At 43.3% G+C, this 13,862-nt stretch overlaps 1 protein-coding gene across 1 annotated transcript in view; it reads left to right on the forward strand.

The window, feature by feature from the left end:
* The first annotated feature begins 2,328 nt into the window (after positions 1–2,328).
* LOC147016501 (nuclear factor of activated T-cells, cytoplasmic 3-like) overlaps positions 2,329–13,862 on the forward strand; it is a 147,783-nt gene continuing 136,249 nt past the window's right edge. The window contains exons 1-5 of the mRNA XM_085845217.1: positions 2,329–2,594; positions 3,011–3,076; positions 6,840–6,905; positions 7,489–8,569; positions 10,961–11,123. Of these exons, the coding sequence (XP_085701343.1) occupies positions 6,887–6,905; positions 7,489–8,569; positions 10,961–11,123 (1,263 nt within the window). The 5' untranslated portion in view covers positions 2,329–2,594; positions 3,011–3,076; positions 6,840–6,886. The remainder of the gene's footprint in view (positions 2,595–3,010; positions 3,077–6,839; positions 6,906–7,488; positions 8,570–10,960; positions 11,124–13,862) is intronic.

The raw sequence follows: 13,862 nt of genomic DNA on the forward strand, positions 1-13,862 counted from the left end.
AAAATGTATTGGGCCCGATATGTTCTCGTGGACCAGGCATTATGTGGCGGAGGGATGCACTCCACCGAGTGCCCTTCTCGTTGTCACTGTGGGAAATGGTTTGTGTGTCCTAAAAGCGGTCATAAAATGAGTGCTGGTCCATGAGCTGATGAGCACTCGGGATTGTGTGCGACAAATGGACCTCTCAGATGGGAAATCCTGCATATAAACACATTGAAATAACTACATACAAGATTAAATATAAATAAATAACTTCTCCATCGGTGTGCAAACAAATAAATAAATAAATACTTCATTGTCATTTCCGCGATTTTCAGAATTATAACAAATAATCTACAATTTAAAGGACACATTTAAAGGTTGTTCATGTCAATGTCCATTTGAACCCCACCAAGCTCATCAATTGACCATTTGAACCCCACCAAGCTCATTAAATGTCCATTTGAACCCCACCAAGCTCATTAAATGTCCATTTGAACCCCACCAAGCTCATTAAATGTCCATTTGAACCCCACCAAGCTCATCAATTGACCATTTGAACCCCACCAAGCTCATCAATTGACCATTTGAACCCCACCAAGCTCATTAAATGTCCATTTGAACCCCACCAAGCTCATTAAATGTCCATTTGAACCCCACCAAGCTCATCAATTGACCATTTGAACCCCACCAAGCTCATTAAATGTCCATTTGAACCCCACCAAGCTCATCAATTGACCATTTGAACCCCACCAAGCTCATTAAATGTCCATTTGAACCCCACCAAGCTCATTAAATGTCCATTTGAACCCCACCAAGCTCATCAATTGACCATTTGAACCCCACCAAGCTCATCAATTGACCATTTGAACCCCACCAAGCTCATTAAATGTCCATTTGAACCCCACCAAGCTCATTAAATGTCCATTTGAACCCCACCAAGCTCATCAATTGACCATTTGAACCCCACCAAGCTCATTAAATGTCCATTTGAACCCCACCAAGCTCATCAAGTTTCCATTTGAACCCCACCAAGCTCATTAAATGTCCATTTGAACCCCACCAAGCTCATCAATTGACCATTTGAACCCCACCAAGCTCATTAAATGTCCATTTGAACCCCATAAAGCACATCAATTGACCATTTGAACGACACAAATCACATCAATTCACCATTTGAACCCCACCTAGCTCATTAAATGACCATTTGAACCCCATAAAGCACATCAATTGACCATTTGAACCACACAAATAACATCAATTCACCATTTGAACCCCACCTAGCTCATTAAATGACCATTTGAACCCCACAAAGCACATCGATTGACCATTTGATCTCCACCAAGCTCATTAAGTGACCATTTGAACCCCACCAAGCTCATCAAGTTTCCATTTGAACCCTGCCAAGCTCATCAAGTTTCCATTTGAACCCTGCCAAGCTCATCAAGTTTCCATTTGAACCCTGCCAAGCTTGAACATGCATGTTGGGGAGGAACAATGGGTTAGAGACAAAAATAAAAATAAAAATCATGAAGGCTGTGTACCTGGTGAAGGAGGACAAATTGGGTTTCAGGTAAAATTAATCTGGGACTTGATACTGATAGAAGAGGAGGAGGTGTGTGGGTGTGCTCAAGTTCACACCTACCTACGGAAGAGGGGGTGTGTAGGTGTGCACACGTTCAGACACATGTGTCCATACATCCATCCACTGGGACCATACTCTGTGGCAGAGCGTTGGTGCTGCCTAAGCAGTCTCCTTGGCTATTGGGAACAATCCTGGACAAGCAGTCACCACTCCGACACAGGATACCAGCAAGCTGGCACTCATTTTGCCGACCTCGGAAGGATGACAGGCAGAGTCAACCCCACCAGGTATTAATTCAACAGCGAGCAGGATTTAAACTCAGGACCCAAGGATACCAAATTATCCATGAAGCCAACACCAGGTATAGACGACACCTGTGTGAGCTGTTTTAAGTGCGTGGAACGTGAGGTCCGTTGATTGATATGAGGGATGAATGAGGTTCAGGCGGCACGTGAGGTTTCTTGCACAGGGAGTTGCTGGTTGGAATCCAGCTGAGAGGCATGGGTGTGTATCTGGACTGTAGGAACGGGGATTTGGCTTTGGTGTGTGAGTTCAAAAAGAGAGAGAGAGAGAGAGAGGAGAAGGCGCAGTGAGGCCCGATGGGGAGTGCAGAGTTGGCGGTGTGCCCGGGATTTCCACGGCGAGGCCGGCACGGTGCCCAAGGAAGCTGGGCGTTTCCCCCCCCTCCCCCTCCCCCTCCTCCTCCTCCCCCTCCTCCTCCTCCTCCTCCCAAGCCTCCCCAAAAATCACCGGAATCCCCATCGCGGAAATCGGGACATACAAGATGCTCCTCCCGCTGCCTCACTCGCACCCCACCCGCACTCGAGCCTTCGCCATCCCGAGAACTTCGCTGCTCTGTGGAGGCACGCACGGCCACACCGTCCAGGCACGCACGGCCACACCGTCCAGGCACGCACGGCCACACCGTCCAGGCACACGGACCTTCCCCACCCGCCCCCAAGCTCCAAGCCCCGTCCTATCCCCCTCGGTAAAAACGCTCGTGGGGATCGTGCGGAGCCGCGCACGACCTGTGAGTATACCGGTGCGACCCCTCGGGTGGATGAGGTCCCATCGTGGTGCTGGTGTGGTGGTGGTGGTGGTGGTGGCTTTGTGCGGGTAGTGTATAAACCATCCTGGTGTTGGGTGTTCGGTGTATCCAAGGAACCGCTCCGAGGTGCGCGATCCCGCGCACCTGTGCGCCGCGTTCCCACACCTCGACGGTCACCTTGCCAAGACCATTGGAACTCGTATTAGAGCTTTCATTGAGCAAAAAAAAAAATACATAAAATAACTTTTATCTTCCATTCGATGGTGAATGTCCGCGTGTACTTCGAGATAAGTTGCGCAATCGTCGTGTGTTCGCGTCACCTGCGATTAACGGTTACCTGCCGTGTTGCGGTCACGTGATGATGTGATGCGTGCGTTTGTACCCACCGGGTGTTGCAGGAACGTCGGATTGTGTCGAGTGCCGCGCACATCACCGGCTCGGTTGTGACCTCACGCTCCCCAAAGGTACGTCACCACCATCCGGTGCAGCATTGATCCACCTAAGTGACATCATGATACATCCTGGGATCTTATTAAGTTAATGTTGCCATATTAAGTTCTACATACCGATTGTGTTTGTATGATATGTATTCCCCGAATCCTGAGCAATCACGTCGTTGGATGCCTCTCCTTTGCTCTAATGTCTCATGTGCTGTTGAAGTTGAAGGATAGGATGACCCCCCGGTCATCAACGAAGGATAGGAAAATCCAGCAAGGCAACTTTTTTTTTTTTAATGCTTCCACGACACCCTTCCAGAGGGGGTATCACGACACTTGGCGCAACTGCTGACACTTACTTTTTGATTTTTGAAGACCCGTCGATGCCTTTGGAAAATTGTAGTCCAAAATGCAAATGACTACGGTGGTGAGATGTGGGGGAGTGAGTGCAGAAGAAGAGAGAGGACGGAGCAGTGCGGAGAGGCTCAAAGCTCGTAGTAAGTGAGCACGAGTTGAGAAAGAGAAGACGAAGGTGAATTGGACATGTGGTGAGAGACAGAAGATGAGTCTGTCCAAGTCCCTGATTTAGTAGTTATGGAGTTGGGGGGGGGGGGAACGACCAAGACAAAGACCGAAAAGACCTGGAAGGATGGGCTGGTGGTCGTATGGCAGCTTAGCTGCCAGGGTAGCTATCATTTCTTGAAGCGTGACTGTGTCGCTGATGCAGTGCCCCTTAACCAGTACACACACTGGAACTGGTACTCATTTCGTCGACCTCGGAAGGATGATAGGCTGAGTCAACCCCATGGTGTATTAATTCAGCGGCCGACGGAGCTGGAACTCAGGACCCGAGGATCCCAAGCCGCCACCCACACCACCGAGCCAACACCAGGCTCTGGAAGGATGTGATCAGTGGAGACCTGGAGTTCATGGAGGAGGATGCTTTCAACAGGACAAAGTGCAGAGGGGACATCAGCTGACCAACCAACCCCCTAATATGGGCAAATTAGTCATTAAAATAGTGGTAGTGGTGTTAGTAGTTTATTATATTATTTTTTACAGTTGACCACATCACTAATATATTTTACAACTCTGAATGAATGATTGTGTTTATTTGGTTTGTGGTTAATTCCCCAGTAAGTCTCATGGATTTATATATATATATATATATATATATATATATATATATATATATATATATATATATATATATATATATATATATATATATATATATATATATATATATATATATATATATATATTACACATGCATGATGCAGCCTTGTGTGGCTGGAATTGCATGGGGGTTAATTATGGAAATCCGAGCCACATCGTTTTGTACATCTTTGATGTGACGGATATTCCCCCCCCCGCCCCCATGTGAACCCCCCCTATGGAATCTTACCATACTCCATGACACATCTTTTCTGATGCGGACCTTCATGTTTGCCTCCAATATTGCAAACAAGAAAATTGTTTGTTTATTCTTCTCGTGCTGTTCAGCGCTGAACGCTGCGGAGGGAGTTTCATTGGCTTTGGGTTGCAGTCGCGGAGGGGTCGCCACTCTGGCGCAGATGAAGAAATTATTTTGTTTGTTCATTCTTGATTTTAAAACGAAGGAAAATCTTCGAACACTCATCGCACTTGCACTTCCATTGGCTTGGCCGGTGCTCCCATCTGAGTATCATGGTATCGTGACTCCACGAGCAAATCACAAGTTGTGTGCGTTGACCACCTTAGTTTCCTTACATCCTTGGTGTTCATATAAAGGTGTATTGATGTCGTGCCTTTCATGCAGTGTACATCCGTGCACGTACCATGAACATGTGACCATATAAAAAGACAGAGTGCTTGTCTGGCATAAACTTTTAGAGTCAACTAGGACCGCCACACCAGGGTCAGAGATCGCTGAAATGGGCGCAGGCAAGTCAGGGGAAAAAAAATCATAGTAGGTGGTTTGGGGAACAATCTGCATCATATGAATGCAAAATGGGTCAATATGTTTGACCCCTTTCCACCCCCATTTCATTCACTTGTAACTCCAAAACTGTTTTCCTTTTTTTTTTTTTCTTGCCTTCAAATTCCCTACTTTCTGTTTTCTTTTCTCGACTGTACTTCCTATTATGGTCCTTTTCACAATTTTCTTCATCCCAATTTAACCCCCACAATCCACATACATTGAATTGTGTGCATAATATGTAAAGTGTTCCATCCACAAACTGGAGTATCGTCTGAGGAATGACTTGAACTATTGTGCTGGTCGTCATGGTTAAAGGAAGAAGTTTATTTGGAGTGAAAAACAAAATAATGGTTTTTGATATAATTATAGCAAGAGATACACTGTGTGTGTGGAGGTAGTGGGAGGGTGAAGTTGTCACTAAAGTTATAACACTGTTGAATTGGTTTGATCTCATCCCATCGGTTTAGGATTTAGAATGCTGGAGATCTGAGAGGGTACACGAGATCCACAAACGCGTCTCGGACAGCGTACTGTTTGTGTCCAGTGCGGTGAATAACTCTGCTACCTGATTTGGATCCTTGATTTGCCATTCTTGGACTAGTCTGTCCAAGTTAAGGCTTTTAAAAACATTTTGATGAACTTTCGAATAACTCTCAATATCTGTCGGATTGCTTTTCACATCAATCACAGTTAAGCAGATTGCTCTTTATGTGGTTGGCTGCAGTAAGCACTTTTTTCTCTTTTTTTTTTTTTTTTTGCTCGTTCTTCATCTGCAAGGCAAAGCTCATCGCGTAGTCCTAATATCAGTTCATTCATCTAAATCCAATATCTGCAACCAATGCCCGATAGGACACAGACGGGCCTTGCGATCTCTCCCGGGTGACTGAACAAATCGACTCAAGCTATGTGCGCTCCACCTGATCAAAAAATCCCTGCTAACAGAAGACCAATGTTTGTCGTCGCTATTATTCTAATGCTTTCATTGTCCATCATAACAGTTCAACTCATTTCGATCAATGCTAAAACAAGCTCGAATGAGCTAAGATCCTCGTCCTCTTAATGATGACGTCATAAAAACGAATATGACGTCATTGTGATGTATCAGGTTTGCGATAAATTATCTGTGCTCATGCCCGGCATGATTCCCGCAAACAAAATTCAAACGGCTTGCCTAGTTTTGGAGATAATGGTATAGGCGATTTCCATTATCGGCGATATTATGACGTCAACTTTTTTTTTTCTAGGAAGAATTTCCAAAATCGGAGATGGTTACTGCCTGCGCGTGGGCTTTCTGCATATACATGGCAAGTTTCACGAAGATCCGATGAAAACTCTGGGTCGTGAAACAAAAAATGTCAAAAAAAATAAGAATGACGTCATAAAAATTGATATGACGTCATAGTGATTTATCATATGTGTGGTAATTCATCTCTGCTAATGCCCTGTTCGACTCCCGCAAACAGAATTCAAAAAGCTTGCCTAGTTTCGGAGATAATTTTTTTAGGTGATTTCCATTAGCGGAGACATGACGTCATAACTTTTTTTTTTTTCTTGGAGGAATTTTCAAAATCGGAGATGGTTACTGTCTGCGCAGGGTATTTTTACATATATATGCCAAGTTTCAGGAAGTTTCGATGAAAACTGTAGGCTGTGAAACAAAAAAAAGTCCACAACAACAACAACGTGAGTAAGACTTCGAGATCCTCCACGAGGATCTAAAAAAGGTATCCCTTCGTTAATGTAAGACTCGATAAAACGCCCACGTAATGTACGATTTGCCAGAGTACTGTACACCTGCTGACTTTGGTTACCATGTTCTTCCTGCAGGACAACATCCTCAATTGCCCCCAACTTTCTTCCGGGACTAAGAGATCATGCGAATCCACAGTCTGAGTGAGAGATTTTTATTTATCTATTTATTAAGTCTTCAAAATCTGATTGCGATCACTTGTTTCTTCTTCTTTGTGTTTTGTGCAACTGCACCGATGATTACAAATTGACACGCTGCTCATAATTGAGAGGGGGAGCTGTTTCGTAACACAGAAGCACGATACATCTATACATTCGCTCAAAAACACAATTAAGCTGTCCGGTTGCTTCCGGGCAGCTGAGGAATCGCAGCTGAGATGGTAGCAGCACTGGCTGTCAACAGAAAAGACTTTTCCTTTCAGCTATCCAAGTCCCATGAAGTGAAAATAATAGCACTAACCCGACATTCACTCCCCTGACCCCTGTAGCTGGGTGGGACCGGTTTCCACTCTTGGACATGACTCATTGATTGACAGGAAGGGAAATCACTGTTTTCTGGAGCTAAACACACTTCCAGGTTAGCTTTTAAGGGCACTGTTTTTACTCATCTGTACAGATGTTTTTTGGACCTCTCATGTTACGGTAACGGTATAGGAAAACCATAAACACGACTCGAGCAGAACTCTAATTTCTCTTTTTTTATTTTTATTTTTTATTGCCCTGACAGATTGTAACCACGAAACGATCGATTTGCAGAACCTCACGGTGCACCACTCCAGACCGACTCTGGCTCCAGACGTGCACAGCTTGATCCATACCCCCGACATGAGCTCCTCTTGGGTTCACTCTGGCCTACAGCACTGTCCAAGGGCTGGATTTACTGAGGGCAAGTTTCCAAACTCGAACGGGCGGACCAGGGCCGAACCAACTGCGATTGATTGTCCCAGCATCCAAATAACAGCCATTCCTCAAAACAGTCTTCCGAAAGCTGAGCAAGGAGACTCCAATGGTAATGGCTCGCAAGGAATTCTGGGATCACGGCTTCTCGATCATTTGTACCTCCCACTTGAGCATGGTTTCTACCGTGAGACGTCGCACAATTTGAGCCCGACTGGAAGCCTTTCATCGCGGAGTTGTTTTTCTGATGCGTCGTCCATTGAATCTTACCCATATACCGGTGAAGATGGAGAGATGGAACTTAACGATGCCACGTCACGTGTTGCCTTTCACAGCACCTCACCACACCACTCCCCACTTCCTTCTCCTGAGGGCTCACCTAGCATCCGTGGTTTCTCAGACAATGGTTGGTCTTCAATACCTCCTCAGAATCATCATCCTGTAGCCCGACGCCGCTCTGCTGGTCCAGTTTTTCGCAATTGCCCCCCTGATGAAGCCTACCTGCACCCACTACTGCTTCCACAGGGACCGCTATCTCAGCCAACTTCACCTCGAGGGAAGCGGCGCTATTCGAATGCTGATGTGGTCCACCAGCGGTCAACCATCCAAGCTTCACCCGAGCATTCCCCGACATCATCACCCATCGCTTCACCACGTGGAAATATAGCTGATGAAGCATTGCCCACAAGCTACCACAAGGCCACAGACCCAACCAGGGATGTTCCATCCAAATCCCGTCGGACCTCTGAGGCAGCTGCAGATGGTGGCTCATGTCAGAGTGCAGATGAGCAGAGCTTATCACAGCAGACGGTCAAAAGAGAACTCAGCCGGGAATCCTTTCTTTGTCTACCCTCAGTCTTCCCCTGGGAGAAGTCAAAGTCAAGTAGCATGACCCATGCCCCCATTTTCAGGTAAACATTTTCAGAATTTTGTGCTCATGGATTGAATTGGTTGAATTCACATAATCTTTCCCCAACTCGTCAGATTAAATATTGGTCTATGCACCTTGTTAACAAGAGCCCAGGTGCCATGGTGCATCGGTAACCCACCAGGATTTGGCAGTCCTTATTCCATAATAACTTTTGCGATGCAATCGGAGCCAATTATCCCCAAAGTTGACCTTCTTCATACCTTGTACAAGGGTCGTATTCGGTTTAAAAAGAAAACTAAAAAAAAAACTCCATTCATTACACCATCAAGTTTTCCTCGTCGACCACAAATTGTGCTTCTGATGTGGGTATTTCAAGGCAAGAACACTCTTCACCATAGCCCTTCCTTTGACACTGTTTGCCAAATTCCTGGGGACCTCAAATGAACTAAAGCCATTCCAGCGTCCAACTATGAGCCAAGAGACTTGTGGGGATTTTCGAAAGGTATTTGAAATGAGAGTATAAAGTTTACTCGTATGTTGCTTCTTTTGATGCCAAATGCCACCCAGGAATACTTATTAGGCCATCATTTTCGAAAACAATGAAAATCTTTCTTGGAATCAAATTGGTTAAGAGACTGGATGAGTCATGGCTTCTACTTTGGAGATGTGTGTGTGTGTGTGTGTGTGTGTGTGTGTGTGTGTGTGTGTGTGTGTGTGTGTGTGTGTGTGTGTGTGTGTGTGTGTGTGTGTGTGTGTGTGTGTGTGTGTGTGTGTGTGTGTGTGTGTGCGCGCGCGCTCTTATTTTTATGATAAATCTGAATGCAACTTTCATCTTTGTTGTAATAAAGTAGGTCAATGATGAAATGGATCCTTTTCTGAAGATAAATCCTCTTGGCCATATATTTAGTGACAGATTTTGTTTGGATTTCAGATTTTGTCCTTTGATGAATAGGATCATTCGAAAGCATTTTTTTCCAATTTTCAAACCAGCATGCTAAAATTTTTGCTGTCTGTCTGTCTGTCTGACCACGATGCATTCGGTCATTATTTAGTAAATCTCAACCAAACTTGCCAGGGAGACGAAGAGTCCCCTGACTGTGGGTGTACATATACATACATATATATATATATATATATATATATATATATATATAAATATATATATATATATATATATATATATATATATATATATATATATATATATATATATATGTCATCTTGGCATTTTTCTAAGGCTGCTTCAAATAACAAATGTAACAACAGCAATAATAGCAAAATAATAAAATTTACATTATTACAAAACAATATGAATACAAATAATATAAATAAATAAATGCTGTGTTAAAGTGTATCGATAGTAGGTTATAGTGAAATTTTTGCAAGACCGCTTTTAATAACAACAACAATAATGATAACATTATTACAAAACAATATTTATACTAATAATACAAACGATAATAACAGTAATAATTTCCAATAATAATATTATTAATAATAATGAGACCCCTCCCTCTGAAAATCTTGGACATCGTTTTACGTTGTCGTGCCTTTTTTCCAAGGCCACTTCAAATAACAAAAGTAATAATTGATACTATTACATGAAAGTAACATTAACAATAATATTAATAATAATAATGTTATCATGCTGCCATCCATCTGTCATGCGAAGAAAAAGCAGGACATCGAGCTTTTCACCTTCGGAGGAAATTTTTCCATTTAAAATGCTACGTCGGCAATACTCGTAGTAGCATAATAATTACACTGTTATTACAAAAGAATCGTAATAATATTAACAATAATAATAGTGATAATTATAAGGACAATAACACGCCCCATCACCCCCAATAGTGGGGCAACTTAGCTAAATATAGCATAACAATTGTGCATTTTGTGAGGAAAGCACCAAATTTGGCACACTGGTAGCCGATCATATTATGAACAGATTTGGATATTGGGCCATCTCAAATTCAGCCGCTGATTGCTGTGGCAGCCATTTTCCACTGCCATCAAAAATTTTGAGATGGCCCAATATCCAAATCTGTTCATAATATGATAGGCTACCAGTGTGCCAAATTTGGTGCTTTCCTCACAAAATGCACAATTGTTATGCTAAGTTGCCCCACTACAGCCGAGTCTTGAGCATCATAAGCTAATGGAGTGTCAAAATGTATTTGATAAGGCGACAAGGACTCTGAATACAAATCAAACTCAAGTGTGTGTGAAGGTGCGCTCGTGCACACACATACACATGACCACACCCTCCACCCTACTCCCCCCCACCATGGCCACTCCAGTATATCGAGAGTCGTTGGTTCTCTTTCTTTTTAATCTCTGATTGTTTTGATCATTGTTTTGTTTTGTTTTTCCAATATTTTTTGATGGATTAAACACCGAACCACATTTATTTGTTGCGTTGTGTCACCCGCAGGACATCATCATTACCACCGCTTGATTGGCAGCTCCCATCACAATCGGGTCTGTGTGAGCTGAAGATCGAAGTGGAGCCAAAACCTCACCATCGTGCTCACTATGAAACAGAGGGTAGCCGTGGGGCTGTCAAGGCGGCCAATGGTGGCCATCCTGTGGTGAAGGTCAGGATTTTGCATTGCACTTGCATATCCATAGCTCGGCGGTTGTCATTGAATGCCTGAAAAAGCCGATGGATTTGCATGGCCGGAGGTTCAGGTAGATTGTAACAATTATAGGTTGACAAGAGTACGCTCACCATCGTGGGGGAATAAAGTCTGGTTGATGATGTGAGCATCAGCCTTTTGTCCGAGCAAAAGATGGTATTCCAACCACATATTGAAATATACCACCCAAATTTAAGAATTCCATCCACTTATCCCCCTTTTGCTTCGATGAAGAGTTCACACTAAAAATGTCAGCCTCAGCTCATTTCCCACTGCAGTCGACACACCGATGAACCTTTAGTTTTTAAAATCTAAACTGAAATATAGTAAAGTCAGCAAACGTTGAGAAAAAAAAAAAGAGAAGACATTATAATCATTACCTTGATATTTTCTCATGATACGCCGACTGTAGTATTGCAGTGTATGCGTGTCAATCTGTCCTTCAGCTACCTTTAGCTACACGCACACAAACACAGATTACACTACCCTCTCCCATCCTTTTTGGAATGGGCAAGGCTAACTAAGCTGCAGATGAACAGAAGAGGTATGATGAAGATTAATTGGAGCACAGAGCAGGGGGAGACCATCCTTTATTGCTCTTCATTGCATTATAAAATCTCCTATTTAGGCTTTTGTAATGCTGTGCATAGTTTTTTATGTCCAACAATGCCCCGATCAGCGAGTTCATCTCTGGAACATTAAGCCGGTCACTCTGCTCGCATTGATTGCCGGGGGACAGTCAACAATCATTCTTTTGATGAAGAGTAGGTGAGTTATCATCAGCATCCTGACCATTTTATAAATTCCTCCCGTGACCTACAGGAGGTACCGCATCAGCAACACAGCACTTCCAGAAATCAGGCACCCAACAAGTCACATGTTGCATACGGTCATAACACACACCCCAAATTGTCAGCAGAAATTGTTTAAAAACACAAAACAAAAGCCATTGCATTAAATGGTGTTGAATCACATGGAAGAAATTTGTTTCGTTGACTTAATTTTCACATGTAAACTAGTTAACATGCTCATTGCATAATATTCATAATAGGAATGATCTTTTTTTATCTTTATTCTTTTTATGATTATGGAAAGAAATATTTACAATACATTTCTCCTCCACGGTGCAACATTCAACAGTGGACAATTTTTACACCATTATCAGCTCCATTGTTACTTCACCATTATGAGCATCCCGAGAGGATAGCGTACTCACGATTGAGCTGCAATGTCTGGGAGCCATTCCTTTCGGGACAGGATCTCGGTATAAACTGTCGATTTAGCACGACACAGACACAGCTGCTCCATCCTGGAGTATGCCATCTTTTTTTGAGGGGCGTTATGCTACCTGTTCCATGTATTGCCACTTGGATGGTGGACGTGAGTCCTCACACTTCATTTTGATAAGAACGGGCCATTGTTTGCTGATAGCCTGACCAAACTTCCAAATTTCTGCCCTGACAATCTCTTCTCTGCACTGCTGTTGTAAAATATGCACAGTTCTTAGCCATTGAGGACATTCTAAGAATCAATGACGTTCTTAAGCTAACGATAGCATTCTTTTGTGGTCTTAAGTCTTGCAGGAATATATATATATATATATATATATTTTTTAACAAATATAAATTAAACCAGAAAGCATCCCAAAAATGCAAAGCCCGTCTGCTTCCGCTTTGTTACTTGATGAAAACAGCAGCTAAAAATAAATAAATAAATAGAATGTACATTTTATTAATTGGTATTCTCCATATTCTCAAAAAAGAGGTTTGTTGTAATTTGATGCCAAAAGCTCAATGGTTAAAAAAAAGAGAGAAAAATTATGGCGTGGACAGATTTACTGAAGGCCAAATGATGAACAAATGATGAAATGTGGAAGCGATTACAAAACCCGGCCGTCTCGCGCTGCGCAGCGGAGGATGTGCTCGTAAGACACATTTGCATTTACCGTGACTTTGACCTTTGACATTTTGATCTAATTATTTATTAGTCTTCTCCATATTTTCACAATAAAAGTTTGCTGAAAATCTGATGGTAAAAATTACTTATCACACACACACACACACACACACACACACACACACACACACACACACACACACACACACACACACACGCACACACATATGCCCAATCTCGTCTTGTGCTGAATGGGGGCAAGCCCAAAAACTAGAAGGAATATCGGGAGAGCGCATACCTCTGCTTGGCCGAACAGTTTACATTTTGTATCCTACTGTATCCTACCCTTCATTCTGCAAAACATTCTCAAAGCATAAAAAATATCTGAAAACCCACTCTGTGCAACTGCCCTTCGCAGGGCAGCTCACCGAATGACGGGATTGGGGCAAAGCCTTCAGGACCCCCAATCTTTCATGATAGGAGGGAAACCACGGGGTAATCTTCCTGGGTCAGATTGCGGGAGAGTGTGTTGGGGTGGTGCTGAGGTGTCATCCAGCAGACGGCTGTCTCCTTGGGTTAACCTGAGGCGGTCCCTTTGGGTGGGTGCCTGGAATGTCCTATCCGTAAGAGAGGATGATCACCGGTCTCTGTTATCAGCTGAGTTCAAGCGTTTGGACATCGTAATTCCTTTGGTACCAGGTCTCTTCGGAGAATTCTTGGCTATTGCTGGTCGGACTTAGTGTCCAACGATCGGTTGTTGAGAGAGATTCAAATGAGATTTGTTACCTGCAGAGTCAGTGA

Source organism: Eptatretus burgeri, chromosome 11 (assembly GCF_056783735.1).
Source record: "Eptatretus burgeri isolate ZD-2024b chromosome 11, Ebu_testis_v1, whole genome shotgun sequence".
In the NCBI taxonomy this organism is placed as follows: domain Eukaryota; kingdom Metazoa; phylum Chordata; class Myxini; order Myxiniformes; family Myxinidae; genus Eptatretus; species Eptatretus burgeri.